General features: G+C 40.3%; 1 protein-coding gene across 2 annotated transcripts in view; it reads right to left on the reverse strand.

The window, feature by feature from the left end:
• The window catches only part of LOC105475268 (zinc finger protein 277), a 147,782-nt gene that overhangs the window by 59,066 nt on the left and 70,724 nt on the right, over positions 1-17,992 (reverse strand). Inside the window, exon 2 of one of the 2 annotated variants that reach the window (XM_011730362.3) lies at positions 2,609-2,810. In XM_011730362.3, coding sequence (XP_011728664.2) covers positions 2,609-2,810 — 202 coding nt within the window. The remainder of the gene's footprint in view (positions 1-2,608; positions 2,811-17,992) is intronic. The other variant, XM_011730364.3, reaches the window with a different exon arrangement.

Raw genomic sequence — 17,992 nt, forward strand, 5'->3', positions numbered from 1 at the left:
TACACAGAAGGCACACAGTAAATATTCAGTATTGGTGCTAGGCAGCGGGAAGAACATAAGGACAAAGATGAAGGCTAGAGAACAGTTATCATTACCTCTGTGGGTATGCTGGCTATACCAACTTAAACCATCTTCCAAAAGTTTAGATTATGTAGAACCTTGAATGAAATTTTCTCAAAAGCTACATTTTACAAATGATAATTAGGTTTTTAGATTAGCATGAATACAAACAGAAGACTCAAACAATAGTTGTGGAAAACTAAGATTTCAAATATACCTTTGGTAATAAAAACACAAATAAAATTTTGCATTTTATCTAATACTTATCAGGTACACATTATGTCTCAGGCACTAGCAGATGCTACACATACTCTTATTCTTCTTTTTCTTTCTTCTTTTTTTTTTTTTTAAAGAAAGGCAGACTGCCACATGCAGCACCTCATTTGGATGTGTCTGGAATCTTGGAAGCTTGACTACCCTATGTTCTCCTACAAATGGACTTGAGAGCTTGTCTGGAGGTTCCAGCAGGGAAGCGCAGCTACTCGTATACCTTGACCAAAGACTGGTCCTCTTCTAGCAGGGATGGTTGTCCTCTTTGAGAACACAGCTTTGAGAGGCACGAACACGGAGTGGTGAGGGAGGAAGAGGACAGCCACTTAGCCAGCCAGATCAGTTGAATCAACCTTAGCGATTAATGGGGTGACAGATGTCGCAGCCAGATCGCCCTCACATTCCATACTTTGTTTTATGTAATATTCAATAACCGTGAGGGCTGGTGTTACCCTCATTTTATAGATGAAAAAACCAATGCTTAGAGTAGTTAGGCAGCTTGCAGGAAATCACAAGATTAGGAAGTGTGAAAGCCTGCACTCAACCCCAGGTTGCCTACTTTCATAGTCAGCTCTTAATAATACAGCTTGCTGTTCTGCAAGACCTATCGTGAGAAAGAAGTTGTTTGCTAGGAGTGTTTTATATGGCCTGGGAGAAACAGAGTTTAGATGCAGGGGTATTGAATGTCTGGGCTACTACAATGTTTTATGGGGAAATCAGGACAGAATACCTCAAAATGGGATGTTACCAGATACACCAAATTTAATGCTTTCAGTAACTGTATAGGGAAGGTATTTCTCTTCGACAACTACTTCCAGAAATTATAAATTGGGATAAAAGGAATCAACCTCATCACAACACTTAAACTGAGATTTGTTTGGGCAATATCCTTTCGGCTTGAAAGGATCCAAGGATCCCATTCCCAAACACTGCCTTTTCAGTGTCCTGTTGCCAAGTCTATTCTGGAATTACTGGAAGGACCCACTCAGAGAATGTCTATGGCCTAAAACATGAGACATAATCTGGGAGACATCAATAAGATCTACAATGTCATGGAATGCTGCAAAGGGGGTATTACCTACTCTTTGGAAAGTTCATCTCTTTAGAGAAAATAAATTAGTGGCCGGGCGCAGTGGCTCAAGCCTGTAATCCCAGCACTTTGGGAGGCCAAGATGGGTGGATCACGAGGTCAGGAGATCGAGACCATCCTGGCTAACACGGTGAAACCCCGTCTCTACTAAAAAAAATACAAAAAAAAAAACCCAGCCGGGCGAGGTGGCGGACGCCTGTAGTCCCAGCTACTTGGGAGGCTGAGGCAGGAGAATGGTGTAAACCCGGGAGGCAGAGCTTGCAGTGAGCCAAGATCCGGCCACTGCACTCCAGCCTGGGCGACACAGCGAGACTCCGTCTCAAAACAAAAAAAAAAACAAAAAAAATACCATTAGTATGTGATATTCTCAAACTTACAGATGCAAGAAAAATAATGCAAAGATATTTTTTAAAGTCTAAAAGAAGTTGGCTGGGCGCAGTGGCTCATGACTAATCCCAGCACTGTGGGAGGCCGAGGCGGGCAGATCACCTGAGCTCAGGAGTTCGAGACAGGCCTGGCCAACATGGTGAAACTCTATCTCTACTAAAAATACAAAAATTAGCTGGGCATGGTGGCAGGTGCCTATAATCCCAGCTACTTGGGAGGCTGAGGCAAGAGAATCATTTGAACATGGGAGGCAGAGGTTGCAATGAGCTGAGATCGTGCCACTGCACTCTGGTCTGGCTGACAACAGTGAAACTCTGTCTCAAAAAACAAAAACAAAAACAAAAACAAAAAAATCTCAGAAGTACAAAAGAGTTGTAACGTTCTTTTTTAAGTGTAAGGAGAAACCTGAAAATGAATATGAATTTTCATATTTGTATAGGAATTATTTTATTTATAGATTATGCCACTCCTTTAATAAACAATACATTTAATTCTCTTTCTTAAGAGACAGGGTCTCATTCTGTCACCCAGGCTGGAGCGCAATGGTATAACCATAACTCCCTGCAGCCTCGAACTCCCGGGTGCAAGCAGCCCTCCTGCCTCAACCTCCCAAGTAGCTGGAACTACAGGTGCATGCCATTGAGCCTAGCTAATTTAAAAAAATTTTTTTTAGAGCTGGCATCTTGAACTCCTGGCCTCAGGTGATCCTTCCACCTTGGCCTCCCAAAGTACTAGGATTACAGACATGAGCCACCACACCTGGTCAAATTTAATTCTTTTAAGGACAAAAACAAAACTTACCTTCGGAAATCAGCAACTAACTTGATATCAGCTATGACAATCTTATGCTCAATAATCATGTGCTTCAGAAGTTTGTCTTGTTCAGCCACAGGAAAATGTTCTTCACAGAAAATACAAGGCACAGATGGAGAACCTTCTAAAGTGGTGGTGCCACCTGGACTTTCTGGCAGGGAAAGCGGCTCCAGGATACAATCCTTACTGTCTGGAAGAGACCAAAAGAAAAAAAAAAGAAAGAAAAGCTGAAACCAACTCTTCATATGGATGATTTCCCACCTCCTGCATTAAAAACATCCTAAAGATATTTACATGTCTCCAAAAGGAAAAATACATAGTGCTAGAGAGTAGGATACTTTATTATTATTTTAAACAGCGTTTGCAGCCCAGAGGCAGGGAGTATTGCAAAGCAGCTCAAACTCCTCATTTGCTTGCTTGAATAGGGGAAACCCATTTGTCAGGGCAGCTGTTCAAGCCTTCTTCTTGGACGCTGGCCAATGGCAGCAATTCCTGGGGTACTTGCAAGGGGGAAGGCTGCAGCACTCTGGGTTAAGGTTCTAAGGCCCAATTGTGACCTACGGCTGAAAATCATCACACCAAGGGAAGTAAATGGTATACATTAAGGCTACAGATGATGCCAGGCCTGTCTTTTAAGCTGCTTCCCGTCGTACCTGCAAACTCTTTCCTGTTTCTTGATTATTTGTCACAAAGAAGAACAAAGCTCTCACACTGGGTAGACACAGTATGTGCTGGGTGGCCCTCATGGCAATTTTCTATGTTGATTTATGTTTATCATTTGCCTATTATACAAGTATGTATTCAGGCTTCTGTGAACATAGATGACTGCTCAATCACTAGACATATGTAATGTGGTAAACATTTTTCCTGTCTATATTATGCCTGTTCCTAACATCATCTACAGTATCTTTAAGAGCTGAAGTGTGTAAAGTCTATGTCTCTCATTTCAGGGCCTAAAACCACAGCCAGTTGTGACAGTAGCCCCCTTTAGTCTGCCAGAGTGGACGTCTAGACCTGTCACCTTATACAGGCTATTTAGTAGTTAGTAATCAGGAAACTGGGGTAAACAAACTAGGGTAAGGCCTCTGGCATTTGCAGAAGGGCAGACAACCTTCAGAAAGAAAAGAACTTTCTTCAGAAAGAAAGACCCAAAAACTATGCCACAGACAAATTTTTAGAATTAGGTTAATATTAGTTCTCCCATTAAAGTTTCCTACTCTTTTCTTTATCGTCTTTTTAAAGGCATTCTTAATTTATGAATTAATTGAATCAGTCACTGGTACACTGGTGACCATGGCTTAAGAATTATATAAGTGCGGGGGCTCACACCTGTAATCCCAGCACTTTGGGAGGCCGAGGTGGGAGGATCACGACGTCAGGAGTTCAAGACCAGCCTGGCCAACGTGGTGAAACCCCGTCTCTACTAAAAATACAAAAAATTAGCCGAGTTTGGTGGCGTGTGCCTGTAATCCCAGTTACTGGGGAGGCTGAGGCAGAAGAGTTGCTTGAACCTGGGAGGTAAAGGCTGCAGTGAGCCTAGATGGCGCCATTGCACTCCAACCTGGGTGACAGGGCGAGACTCTGTTAAAAAAAAAAAAAAGTTTCCTATTTTTCTTACTTTATCTTCTTTTTAAAGGCATTCTTAATTAATGAATTAATTGAATCGGTCACTGGTATACTGGTGACCATGGTTTAAGAATTATGTAAGTGTGGTGGCTCACGCCTATAATCCCAGCACTTTGGGAGGCAGAGGCGGGTGGATCACAAGGTCAAGAGATCGAGACCATCCTGGCCAGCATGGTGAAACCCCGTTTCTACTAAAAAAATACAAAAATAAGCTGGGTGTGGTGGTGCACACCTGTAGTCCTAGCTACTCAGGAGGCTGAGGCAGGAGAATTGCTTGAATCCAGGAGGTGGAGGTTTCAGTGAGCAGAGATTGCATCACTGCACTCCAGCCTGGTGACACAGCAAGACTCTGTCTCAAAAAAAAAAAAAAAAAAAAAAAAAAAAAAGGATTATATAAGCAATGTAAGAGGGCAGCATTCATTCACTAACTTAACAAAAATCAACTGACTATCTACTGAGATGCTCAATGTTGTATGATATGGTCATTGCCACCAAGGTTAAACTGCTCATAGTCTGTTTGAAGGTACAAGTAAAAAATATAAAGAGATGGAGAATGTACAGGGTTTACAGGAGCAGGGGTTGGGGGAGTCACTTAACTGAGCTGGAGAAGGAAGATGTCCCATAGAAGAGGGCTTCTAATACATCACTCAAACATACTCTAGTCACATTAAAGTATGCTAAATCAAACTGTTTATCCTTGTTCACAAAATTAATATCAGATAAGGTGAGAACACATAGGATATACATGACAGCAGGGAGACTATTTAAAATACATAAGCCCTTTAGAAGCACTATTAACAAAACTGGTGTTATCAATTACTGTATTTATTAAATTAGGTAATGAAATCAAGGAGTTCTGGAATTTCTACAGTTCTTCAGTTGTAGGTTATATTTTTTAGTAGTAGGTTAACTTTCGTAGGAATTTAAACTCAAATGTGAAAAACAGAATGGGGGAAAGAGAGATAAGTAATATACTTATGAAACTCTATGATAGTATTTTACATCCACTAGTATATAGCTACAAAAGGCAGCATATTCTAAATAAAGGTAATATTAGTAAATATTACCTGCCGTGTAGGAAATAACAAATACTATATTACATCCTTTCCACAAATTTAGTTGAGATATATAGAAATTTACTGGTTTGACTGCTGAAAACAAGCCTATGGTATTTATAATCATCATCAACAGCATAACTAACATTTATCAGCTACTTGCTATTTGCAAATAACCTGCAAAGTGTATTAGGACATTTTCCTAATTAATTCTAATTATCTTATTATCCAATCTTCCAGATGAGAGAATTAATATTTAGAAAACTTAACTAACTTTTCAAAGTCAAAATGTTAGTCAGTAGCCTAAACATTACGAGTTGAGCCTAAACTCAAACACTATGCTATTCTGCTCCCTGTACCAAATGGCATTTCTCCAACTCTGTTTCTTCTTTAGTATGTATGTTTGGTGCTGTGAATTTATATATATACATTTATAAGCTACTTTGTATTTATATGTATTCTGCCAATGTCCTTCAGTCTCCATGATACCCCATAGTAATTCTTATACAAATCTCAATGGCCCACATTGTCCAAAAATCGCTAGAGTACAGTTCATCTCCATAATTTTCCTTATTTTTTCCCAAGGCTTTATTGCAATCTCTCTATTATTCCTCTGTGGTTCATCTGTTTTTCCCTTTTGTATGTCTAATGCTCAATTTCTTTTTTTTCAAATTATTCCTAAGAGAATGGACCTAAATATTCACACATACCAGAACCAAACTGCCTGTGGTTACTGCAAAGGTCTAGAAACAAAATCATGACTATGCAAATTTCATGCATGAGAAACTTGTGGTTTGGGAGGTATTAAGTTGTATTTCCCGGCTTGAGTTACTATGTAACAGAGTCTCACTCTGTTGCCCATGCTGGAGTGCGGGGGCAAAATCTCAGCTCACTGCAACCTCCGCCTCCCGGGTTCAAGCGATTCTCCTGCGTCAGCCTCCCGAGTAGCTGGGATTACAGGTTACTATGCCTGGCTAATTTTTGTATTTTCAGTAGAGACCAGGTTTCGCCGGCCTGGCTGGTCTCAAACTCCTGAACTTAAGTGAGCCTCCCACCTCGGTCTCTCAAAGTGCTGGGATTATAGGTGTGAGCCACTGCACCCAGCCAGAAAATAAGTTTTAATAGGACATTTTTAGATAAAAAGATTTTATAGTTTTCTGATTCCCAAATGATTTTTTGGCACCTTGCTCAAAATTATAACAGCATTGATCATATGGAGCAATTTGTTTATCTCTTCGTCTTCTTTGCCCCACTTCAGGTTGTTAGCCCTTAGACGGCAAAGTAAGTTCTAGTTGACTTTATTTACCTGACATGTATACTGAATTAACCCGCTACCCCACTATGATTAACATAATCATTGTGTATTTATTTTGTGCCAGGCATTGTTAACAACGTCACATGTACGCTATTAACTCAACCCTCACAATAACCCTATGAAGGAGATTCCACTTCCACCCCTGTTTTACAGATGAAGGAACTGAGGGTGTGAGAGGTGAAATGACCTGCCTGCAGCTATCAAGTGATGAAGCCGGGGTTTGAATCCAAGCAGTCTTGCTTACGTGTCAGCACTCCTAACCAATACATAAGAGTTTAGATCATTTCCTACAGGAAGTAAAGCCACTTATGTTCTAAACTGATACAAGAATGTACTGGAAAGAGGCAGATCTCAATCTAGGGAGACCAGTTGGGAAACTACTGCAGTGTCTAAGCCTGAGGGCTTGTCTGAGGCAGCAACAATAGCAGTGGATAGAGGAGAGAAGAGGGATAGAGGTTAAATGTACAGTTCTTGATTACTGTATGGCTACAGGGAGTGAAGGAGAAGCCTCCCATGTTCCTGGCTGGGGAGACAGCACAAAATGAAGTGCCAGTCACCAGTCAAGGAATACATGTACAGAAGCAGGTTTTGTTTGTCTTATGGCAGGGAAGGATAATGAATTATATTTTAAATGTAGTCACTTGATCTGTTCAGAAGTTAGATATTCCTTTTATGTCTGATAGATAAGGGCAGCACAGACTGGTGTCTTATGTGATGCATTTGTACTGTTCTGTCTGCCAGGCCCCTCTCCAGGTTCTCCTGTGGGCTTGGCCCACCCCATCTCTCCATGCCCAACAAGAACAAATATCTTTGTTGTAATTAATTATTTACATGTATACCTCTATTACTATGCTAGTCTGTGAACTCCTTAAGGTCAAGGACTAAGTCTTACTTATTCTCATACAGCTGGTATAGAATACAGTGGCCTGGCTGGGTGTGGTGGCTCATGCCTATAAGCCCAGCACTTTAGGAGGCCGAGGTGGGCAGATCACGAGGTCAGGAGTTTGAGACCACCCTGGCCAACACGGTGAAATCCCGTCTCTACTAAAAACACAAAAATTAGCAGGACATGGTGGTGCAAGCCTGTAATCCCAGCTACTCAGGAGGCTGAGGCAGGAGAACTGCTTGAACCCAGGAGGGGGAGGTTGCAGTGAGCCGACATCATGCCATTGCACTCCAGCCTGGGTGACAGCAAGACTCCGTCTTGAAAGAAAGAAAAAAAATAATAAAATAAAAATAAATAAAAAAAGAATCCAGTGGCCTGGAATAGCTGAAATAGTTATCGAATGGCTGGTATTTGATAAGTATTTGCTGAATGAAGACATGAAAGAATAAATAATGGACCAAAGGTACTCAGTTTCTAGGAAAGTCCTGTTTCAGGGAACACCTGTGGCTGTCTTTAGAGGAACTTTCTCTGCCTGAGATTGAGGGTAGTTCAACTACATTTACAGCCAGATGTTTAGTGCTACGGGCCTTGGTGTAATAGGCCCACTAGTAAATAACAAGCAATGATGTAAAAATTACATTGAATTATAAGATAATAAATACTGCTGAGAGTAATAAAAGTATGTTACATTTAATTTGAAAATTTTGAATTCTTTTTTCACTCTTCATGTAAGTATACTCCCTAGTAAGCAAGCAACAAGTGGCATTTGGAATTCAGAGTAAGTAATACCACTCTACCAGAGGATGTTTATGTGAGATAGACCTGAATCCTGAATATATTTTAGCTAAGAGCAGTGGTTTCCAAATTTGAGTTTTATCACGTGGAGAGCTTTTTTAAAAATACTGACTTCAAGACCTTACTGTAGACTTAGAAAATGTAATTTTTACCAAGTAGTCCCTAGACCACTGCCTGGAAATCAGTGGTTCAGAGGATGATAACACGAGGATTGTGTGAATATCTTGATCATGTAACAGTGTGGGTATTTTAAACCTAAGGAAAAGTCCCTAAATTAGGTGACATGGCCTTGTTTCAAGGCTTATTTGATAGTCATTCTGTCCAACAGAGAATCTCTAAATTACTGAGCAATGGACCAGCAAACATAATTCAGTAAGATTTGTCTGACAGATTACTTCCAGCTGTCACTGCAAGTGTCACATTTATATCTTACTCCATGTTAAAGACAATAGAGGCTGGGTGCAGTGGCTCATGCCTGTAATCCCAGCATTTTGGAAGGCTGAGGTGAGTGGATTACTTGAGGTCAGGAGTTCAAGACCAGCCCAGCCACATGGTGAAACCCCATCTCCACTACAAACACAAAAAAATTAGCCGGGCATGGTGGTGGGCGCCTGCAGTCCCAGCTACTTGGGAAGCTGAGGCAGGAGAATTGCTTGAACCCAAGGGGCAGAAGTTGCAGTGAGCTGAGACTGTGTCACTGCACTCCAGTCTGGGTGACAGAGTGAGACTTGGTATCAAAAAACAAAAAAACCCCAAAAAAACAAAAAAAAAACCCCCCAAAAACCAACAACAACAACAAAAGACAATAGATACAGAAATATATAATCCTCTGCCACAGGGACCTTGAACCCTAAAATACAAAAGGAAGTAAATCACATCTATCCTATCTCCTTTTAGCAAAGAGGCAAACATCTTGGAAATTTTGGTTTGGTCCCAGATCCACTTTGCACATGTGTTACACATTAACAACAAATTATCTGCTCTAGTTCTCACTTTGAACAGCAACTCTGTTCAAATGAACTGTAAAAAAACACCATTCCAAGGAAGGTGAATTTTTGAGGAGATTCTATGCTGATTATTAACATTTTTATTGATTCTGGGGAAGACCCTCAAAGTGTCAAATTATTATTCTAGGGAAGCGCTTCTCAAAGTTCTTCAGTGAGCACATAAATCACTTGGAGGTTTTGTTAAACTGCAGATCCTGATTCAGTAGGTGTAATGACCATGGAAATGCGCCATTCAAAGCTCCTGCTGCCATGAGCATAATTGACAAGAGGACCTCAGGTGTGGTGCCCTGAAATTCCATTTGCACTGAAGCTAAGCCTCCCACAGGCTGCTCTGAGTCAATGAAAAGGGATTAATATCCAGCATGCAGCTGACCCTCGAAAAACAAGAATTTGAACTATGCACATCCACTTAGGAATTTATTTCAATAGAAGTTTATATCTAGTGTGCCCATCTCTCCTGCCTCCCCTTCCACCTTGTCCATATCTTCAGCCTCAGCCACCCCTGAAACAGCACAACCAATCCATCCTCCTCCTCAGCCTACTCAATCGGAAGACAATGAGGATGAAGACCTTTATGATGATGCACTTCCACTTCATGGGTAGTAAATATATTTTCTCTTCCTTATGTTTTTAAAAAAATTTCTTTTCTCTAGCTTATTTTATTGTTAGAAATACGGTATATATTCTATACGGTATATACAAAAACATACAAAATACATGTGAATTGACTGGTACATTCCAGTCAACAGTAGGCTCCAAGTAGTTACATTTTGAGGGAGTAAAGTTATATATAAGATTTTCGGCCAGGCGCGGTGGCTCAAGCCTGTAATCCCAGCACTCTGGGAGGCCGAGACGGGCGGATCACAAGGTCAGGAGATCGAGACCATCCTGGCTAGCACGGTGAAACCCCGTCTCTACTAAAAAATACAAAAAACTAGCCGGGCGCGGTGGCGGGCGCCTGTAGTTCCAGCTACTCGGGAGGCTGAGGCAGGAGAATGGCGTAAACCCGGGAGGCGGAGCTTGCAGTGAGCTAAGATCCGGCCACTGCACTCCAGCCTGGGCGACAGAGCGAGACTCCGTCTCAAAAAAAAGAAAAAAAAAAAAAAAAGATTTTCGACTGGGCAGGGAGCTGGTGACCCTAATCCCCGAATTGTTCAAGGGTCAACTGTATATTAAAACCTACAACTCAATAGCAAAAAGCCCAAATAAACCAGATTAAAAAATAAGCAAAGGACTGGAATAGACATTTCTTCAAAGAAGACATACGAACATCCAATAGGTATATGAAAAGGTGCTAATCACCAGGGAAATGGAAATCAAAACCACAATGAGATATCATCTTGTACCTCCCAAGATGGCCATTATTAAAAAAAATCCAGAAAGTCACATGTGTTGGCAAGGATGTAGAGACACTGACAACCTTGTGTACTGTTGGTGGGAATGTAAAGTGATGCACCTTATGCTATCAAAACCAATTTGGAGGTTCTTCAAAAAATTAAAAATAGAACTATCATATGAGCCAGCCGTCACACTTCTGGTTATTTATCCAAAAGAACTGAAAACAAGATCTCAAAGAAATAATTGTACTTTTATGTTCATTGAAGCATTACTCAGAATAGCCAAGAGGTAGAAATAGTAGATGTATGGACAAAGATAATATAGTATTTAAATACAATGAATAGTATTCAGCCTTAAAAAGGAATGAACCTTGAAGATATTATAAGAGAAATAAGCCAGTCACAGAAGGAAAACGACCTACACGATTCTACTTATATGAGGTATGTGGTCAAACTTACTGAAGCAGAAAGTAGAATGGTGGTTGCCAGGGCTGGGGAGAGTGGGGAAAAGGGGAATTACTGTTTCATGAGTATGGAATTTCAGTAATGGAAGATGAAAAAGTTCTAGAGATCTGTTGTACAATAATCTATATATACTTAATACTAGTATACATTCGAAAATTTGTGAAGAGGATAGATTTCATGTTATGTATTTTTTTTTAACCATAATTTTAAAAAATGGAGAGGAGGAGAGAAAAGTCAGATGACTTTAGTCAAGGCTGGAGGAATCATGGTCCCATTACTTTCCATTAACCAACCCTATTTATTTGAACCTCTCTTAGCCTGTTTCCACAACATAAAATGAATTAATCAAAATGTCCACCTGACAGAGTGTTCCACCCAACAGAGATTGTTCTAAGTGTTAAACAAGGAAATCAATGTAAAGCACATGAGTGTCTGACACATGCTCAATTATAGGTTAGTTCCTATTACTAATCCTGGTAATAATGAGAATGGTTTTATGTTTGAGGATGAAGAGAGATGGGCATCATATGCACGGATATCTATTAGCAATTCCTATGGATTAATTCAAAATACACATTCTAGGGCCCCAACACAGATATAAAGAATTAAATCACACAAGAGTGAAGCCCAGGTTAGGTTGTGCAAAAGTAATTGTGGTTTTTGCCATCACTTTCAATAAAACAGAATAAGCCTACTTCCCAGCTATCCACTCTTAGGTCCTGACTATACTGTTGAAATTCTAAGGCTTTTGCACTCTGTTCATCACTTTGCCATTTCTGCAGAACATTAAATTAAGAGAAAAGGGAGAAAACACAAGGAAATTTTTGATAATAGACATAAAGGAAAGTGAGGGGATTTATATGGATAGCCTCAGTTTTCTAAGCATATGAGATAAGCTCCATCCATATTTAACCCAAGACAAGGGTTAAAAAAAGGGGGAAAGATTTGGAACTACCACTATGGAGAATGCAACTGAGACAAAAGATAAAAAACAAATGATCCTACAACAGTCCTGAAGGCCTAGCTAAGTTAGCCTGCTGCGTTACTTTTAGTCAAACATATGTTTTAGCAATAGATTTGTATTTGGTGCCTAAAAGAGACTGATTTTTTTTTTTTTTTTTACAATATCTATACTGGGTTTTCAAACCATGTATTTCTATATAAACACATACACATAAATAAATATAATGATAAGACAAACAGGCTATGTTAAAATCATCTAACCTGATGCTGCTCAACATAACTTTCTGTGATGAAGAAAATGCTCTATACCTACTCTGTCCAACAACGCTATTAAGCATATGTGGCGGTTCAGCATTTAAAACGTGAATAGTGAGACTCGGGAATTGAATTTAAATTTAAATTTAAATAGCCACATGTGGCTATTGACTAGTCTATTAGACAAGACAGATGGAATTTATGCAGATGTTCTTAACCTGAGGTCAGTGGGTACTTGATTCAGAGACTGGGGTTTCGGGAGTTCAGTGGGAAACTATATCAATACCGTGTGTAGTGAATTTTTTTTTTTTTTTTTTTTTTTTTTTTGAGGCGGAGTCTCGCTCTGTCGCCCAGGCTGGAGTGCAGTGGCCGGATCTCAGCTCACTGCAAGCTCCGCCTCCCGGGTTTACGCCATTCTCCTGCCTCAGCCTCCCGCGTAGCTGGGACTACAGGCGCCGCCACCACGCCCGGCTAATTTTTTGTATTTTTAGTAGAGACGGGGTTTCACTGTGTTAGCCAGGATGGTCTCGATCTCCTGACCTCGTGATCCGCCCGTCTCGGCCTCCCAAAGTGCTGGGATTACAGGCTTGAGCCACCGCGCCTGGCCGTGAATTTTTTCTGGGAAGAAAGTCTCTTGATTTAATATTAATGGATTCTTCACCGGCGCAGTGTCTCAGGCCTGTAATCCCAGCACTTTGGAAGGCTGAGGTGGGCAGATCATGAGGTCAGGAGATCAAGACCATCCTGGCTAACATGTCTCTACTAAAAATACAAAAAATTAGCCAGGTATGGTGGCGGGCGCCTGTAGTCCCAGCTACTCGGGAGGCTGAGGCAGGAGAATGGTGTGAACCTGGGAGGCAGAGCTTTCAGTGAGTGGAGATCGCGCAACTGCACTCCAGCCTGGGAGACACAGTGAGACTGTCTCAAAAATAAAATAAAATAAGTAAAATAAAATAAAAATTAATAGATTCTTAAAGGGTTCTGGGGACCCATAAAAATGGAAAAATCATGTATCCTGTTACTTATACTATATTTTTCTATCATTTGACCTACCATTTTTATTTATAATGTGCAAATGAATAGTGTCATTCAGTTGGGATTTCAAACAACAAAATAACTAAAATAACCATCATTCTAGTTATTCTCATTTTGCAGTCAGAGCAGAAAGAGACAGCCTGAAGACAGAACAGGCAATAGTTACACACGGCATAATATGGAAACTACAGATAAATACCCTTGGTAAACGTAATTCTTAATATCTGGTTATCACAGTGCCTGAAATCTCCACCTTTAAAGTTAACCCTTTGGACTACTGTTTCTGGAAGTAACATGTTACATTTATATAAACACAGCAATTTACTAATAATTGCTATAATTAATTTTCTATAATTTACTATAATTAATAGGAGTGGGTTCTAAAATTATGGGGTTATGTATTCTGGAAAGTCTCTAATAGGGCTAGATAATTGCACTCTGTCTACAACAAAAATTTATTTGAGAAAAGGCAACAAATTTTTCCACAGAGACTCAGGAAAAACAACTCTTTTGCTTCCCCCTCCACTCAAATTTTTATTTTTACACTCTCATTCTATAAAGAAAACTCTGTTTTAGGTGTTAAACTTTGTAGCATCTTTTATCATCTGATAGTTTCTAGGGAAGCCCATTTGTTCAATTTATAAGCAAGCATAAGCAATAGCAAAGATGAGACAAGTAAGGGTTGAGTAAGAACATTTGGCAACTATCCTACTGTAATATTAAAGCTATTAACATGTCCAACCTTTCTAGAAATACCCAGACATTTCTTTCTTATACATTCCTAAGATACTATCCATCCATCCATCAGATTGCCCCACAATGGGCTGGTGATTTCCAAATCTATTCTTCTTGTCTAGAAAACTCTCAATGAGTTCAGGAGCTACTAAACAATGGACTCAGCAACAAACCATTTGGTAGACTTCAGGTGGACCTCTTATAGAAATGGCTTGATTTCCCATCCATATTATGGGTGAACTGTAGGTTTAACAAGACAATACTGATGAAGCTCCTTTCCCTCTTATGTCAGCAAAGCACTGCAGATTCCAAGATTTTAACTGCTGCCCCATTTCCATGTGGCATTTCTTAGTTTCAAACTACCTAATGATGAAAATGTGGTCAAATTTCCTTTCTCAAGCAACTTTGGTTAAAAAGTGGGAAACTAATGGTGCACTGGTTAAATTTCTCGGCTATAGATTATGTATGTTTCTGGTTTATACATGATACCTTCTTACCTTAATCAATTTCATAAAGAGGAATCAGTGATGTCTACATTAATAATGCAACAGTAACAATGATGTGGAAACAGCTTTTTGAAATATTATAAATTCATGATAGAAATAAATACTAGGAAAAGAAAATAAATGGATAAAAACAAATCCCTCTTTATTAATATAAATTATTGATGTATTTGTAGATTTAAATCAGACGAGATTTCTAGTGTTAAAAAATATGGTTAAAAACATATGGTTAAGTATATTCAGTTCTGTAGAAATACTTTCTATAACTCTACTGTTTAATGCCAATGAGATTTAGAATCTAAAAGGAAATGAAATGAAGGATGAAGGGCTATACTATATGTTATGTGCTTACTTTACATACTCTTTCACATCAAAGACATTTCATTTTCACTGCTGCTTTCACTCTGCACTACTGAAGACACTTCAGAGCATTCAAATTAAGATGACTAATTCAAATTAAGAGTTCTTACTTTGATAGGGCCAGGACTAGGGATGCTGGGGCTCTAAGTAGAATTCAAGGCTGGGTGTATATTGTGTTCTAAGAGGCGAATACTAAAGGAACTAAATTCTCCACGTTATTTCCTTTCTAGCAGTAGAAGGAGCAGACATTAGGGATTTGGGAATATAGATGTAGAATGATTTTTCAACAGTAAAGGGGAAAACAAGCAAAAAAGACATTATAATCCTAACCTTGGTTCTGGTAAATCGAATTAACCAGAAGAACCTACTGCAAACAAGTTAGTGATCCGAACAGGAGGGCCAATGTAACAAAAGCCACTGACAAACAAAAGGCTCTTTGGCAAGACCAGGGAAACAAAGTGACTGGTGAGTGCTTTTATTTATTCAATTCTATAGAGGAAAAGATAGAAAAGAAGGGAAGGTAAACTCTGACACAGCTAGATTTGACTGGTTATCGGCCTGTGTTATACTTTCTAAATAAGTGATGCCCAGTGGAAATTTCACAGTACATTAACAGAGGTTGGATTTAACCTAATCTAATTCATTTGATTTGACAGAGCATTACTTTGGAAACAGTAGTCTAGTTAATACTTTAATGAAATGAGTTGGCAACTAGAAAATTGTAAATCACCTATCTGATGCCCCCTATTATAATTAATGTTTTTAATAGAATCATACATTTCTGAGTTATGGGGCTAAGATTATCTCTATTTAAAAAATTAAGTAGCTATGATACATTTTTATTTTACTGTTTGATGTCTTAATTCATTAACATGACCAATATTTTAATATAATAGTTTTGTTAGTTTTGTTTTTACGGAACAGGTAAAGAATGTTTTTAGGTCTATAAAAGTTAATAAAGGCAGGGCGCTGTGGCTCATGCCTCTAATCACAGCATGTTGAAAGGCTGATGCAGGAGGATCGCTTGAGCTGCTCAAGACCAGCTTGGGCAACATAGCAAGACTCAGTCTTTACCAAAAAATAAAAAATTATCTGGGCATGGTGGCACACACCTGTGGTCCCAGCTACTTGGGAGGCTGAGGTGAGAGGATTGCTTGGGCCTGGGAGGTTGAGGCTTCAGTGATCTGTGATAGTGTCACCTCACTCCAGCCTGGGTGACAGAGCAAAACCCTATCTCAAAAAACAAAGGCAAAATGCAAATAAATAAAAAATAAACTTCTGAAAGTACCATATAACCAGTGATTTAAATTCTTATTTTTGAACATGTGAATTTCTCACTTTTCTAATGTGATATATATATGTTTCTCATACTATATATTAATATATATAATTGCTATAGAGCAAGACTCAATGATTTGAAAATGAAAACTAATAAATTGTCTTTTAGTTCTAGCATACGAGACAGAACCTTTCTTAAATTAGGCAAGGCTTAGCTGACACTCATTTTATCACAATTTTATGAACATATTTCCCTAGAAAGTAATTCTCCCTTCTAGTTCACTTTCAGGCAAAAGGCTGTGCTAGGTACTGAGGAGCAAGCAATTGAAGAACAAAAATAGAGCTACCCTACCCTCAAAGAACCCACATCTTTTTTTTTTTTTTTTTTTTTTGAGACGGGTCTTGCTCTGTTGCCCAGGCTGGAGTGCAGAAGAACCCACATCTTTTCCATCAGAGAGGCTGGTCATGTTCACAGATACACCTAACACAACTTTAGAATGTCAGGGAGCAAGATGGTCAAATAGAAGCCTTGACTGGTAATCCTCCTGGCAGGAACACCAAATTGACAAACTATCCACACACAAAAAAATGCACCTTCATAAGAACCTAAAATCAGGTGAGCAGTCACAGTACCTGGTTTTAACTTCATATCCCTGAAAGAGGCACTGAAGAAGGTAGGAAAGACAGTCTTGAATTGCTCATGTCACCCTTCCCCCATCCCCCAGCAGCGGCCATGTGGCCTGGAGAGAGAATCTGTATGTTTGGTGGAGGCAGAGTGCAGTGACTGCGGGACTTCGCATTGGAACTCAGTGTTGCCCTGTCAAAGCAGAAAGCAACACCAGGCAGAACTCGGCAGGTGCGCATGGAGGGAGCATTCAGACAACCCCTAGTCAGAGGGGAATCACCCATACCAGCGGTCACAACCTGAGTTCCAGCAAGTTACGGGCTAAAGTGTGCTTGGGTCCCAAATAAATTTGAAAGGCACTAGGCCACGAGGACTGCAATTACCGCGCAAGTCTCTGTGCTGTGCTGGGCTCAGAGCCAGTGGATGCAGGGTGCATGTGACCCAGTGAGACACCAGCTATGGTGTCTAAGGAAGTGCTTGTGCCACCCCTCCCCCGACCCCAGGTAGCACAGCTCGCAGCTCTGGAGACCCTCTCCCTCCACTTGAGAGGAGAGGGGACAGCAAAGAGGACTTTGCCTTGCAACTTAGATACAAGCTCATCCACAGTACTACAGGGAACTGGGCAGAGTCCTGAGGTCCCCATTCTAGGCCCCAGCTCCTGGACCACATTTCTAGACACACCCTGGGCCAGAATGGAATCCACTGCCCCAAGGAAGGACCTAGTCCTGGCAGAATTCAGGTGACTAAAGAGCCCTTGGGCCCTGAATACTTAGCACAGTACCCAGGCAATACTTGCTGTGGGCCTTGGGTGAGACTCAGAGATGTGTGAGCTTCAGGTGTGACCCTGCACATTCCCAGCTGTGGTGGCTATAGGAAGACTCTTTCTGCTGAAGAAAAGGAGAGGGAAGAAAAGCAAAGGGGGATCTGGTCTTATAGCCTAGGTACCACCTTAGCCACAGTGGGGGAGAGCACCAAGCAGACTCTAGGGTCCTTGATTCCAGGCCTTGGCTCTTGGACAACATTTCTGGACCTGCCTTGGAGCAGCAGGGAGCCCACTGCCCTGAAGAGAGAGTCTCAGGCCGGGCAGCATTCACCACAAGCTGACTGAAGAGCCCTTGGGCCTTGAGTGAAC

Source organism: Macaca nemestrina, chromosome 4 (genome assembly GCF_043159975.1).
Source record: "Macaca nemestrina isolate mMacNem1 chromosome 4, mMacNem.hap1, whole genome shotgun sequence".
NCBI classification, from domain to species: Eukaryota; Metazoa; Chordata; class Mammalia; order Primates; family Cercopithecidae; genus Macaca; species Macaca nemestrina.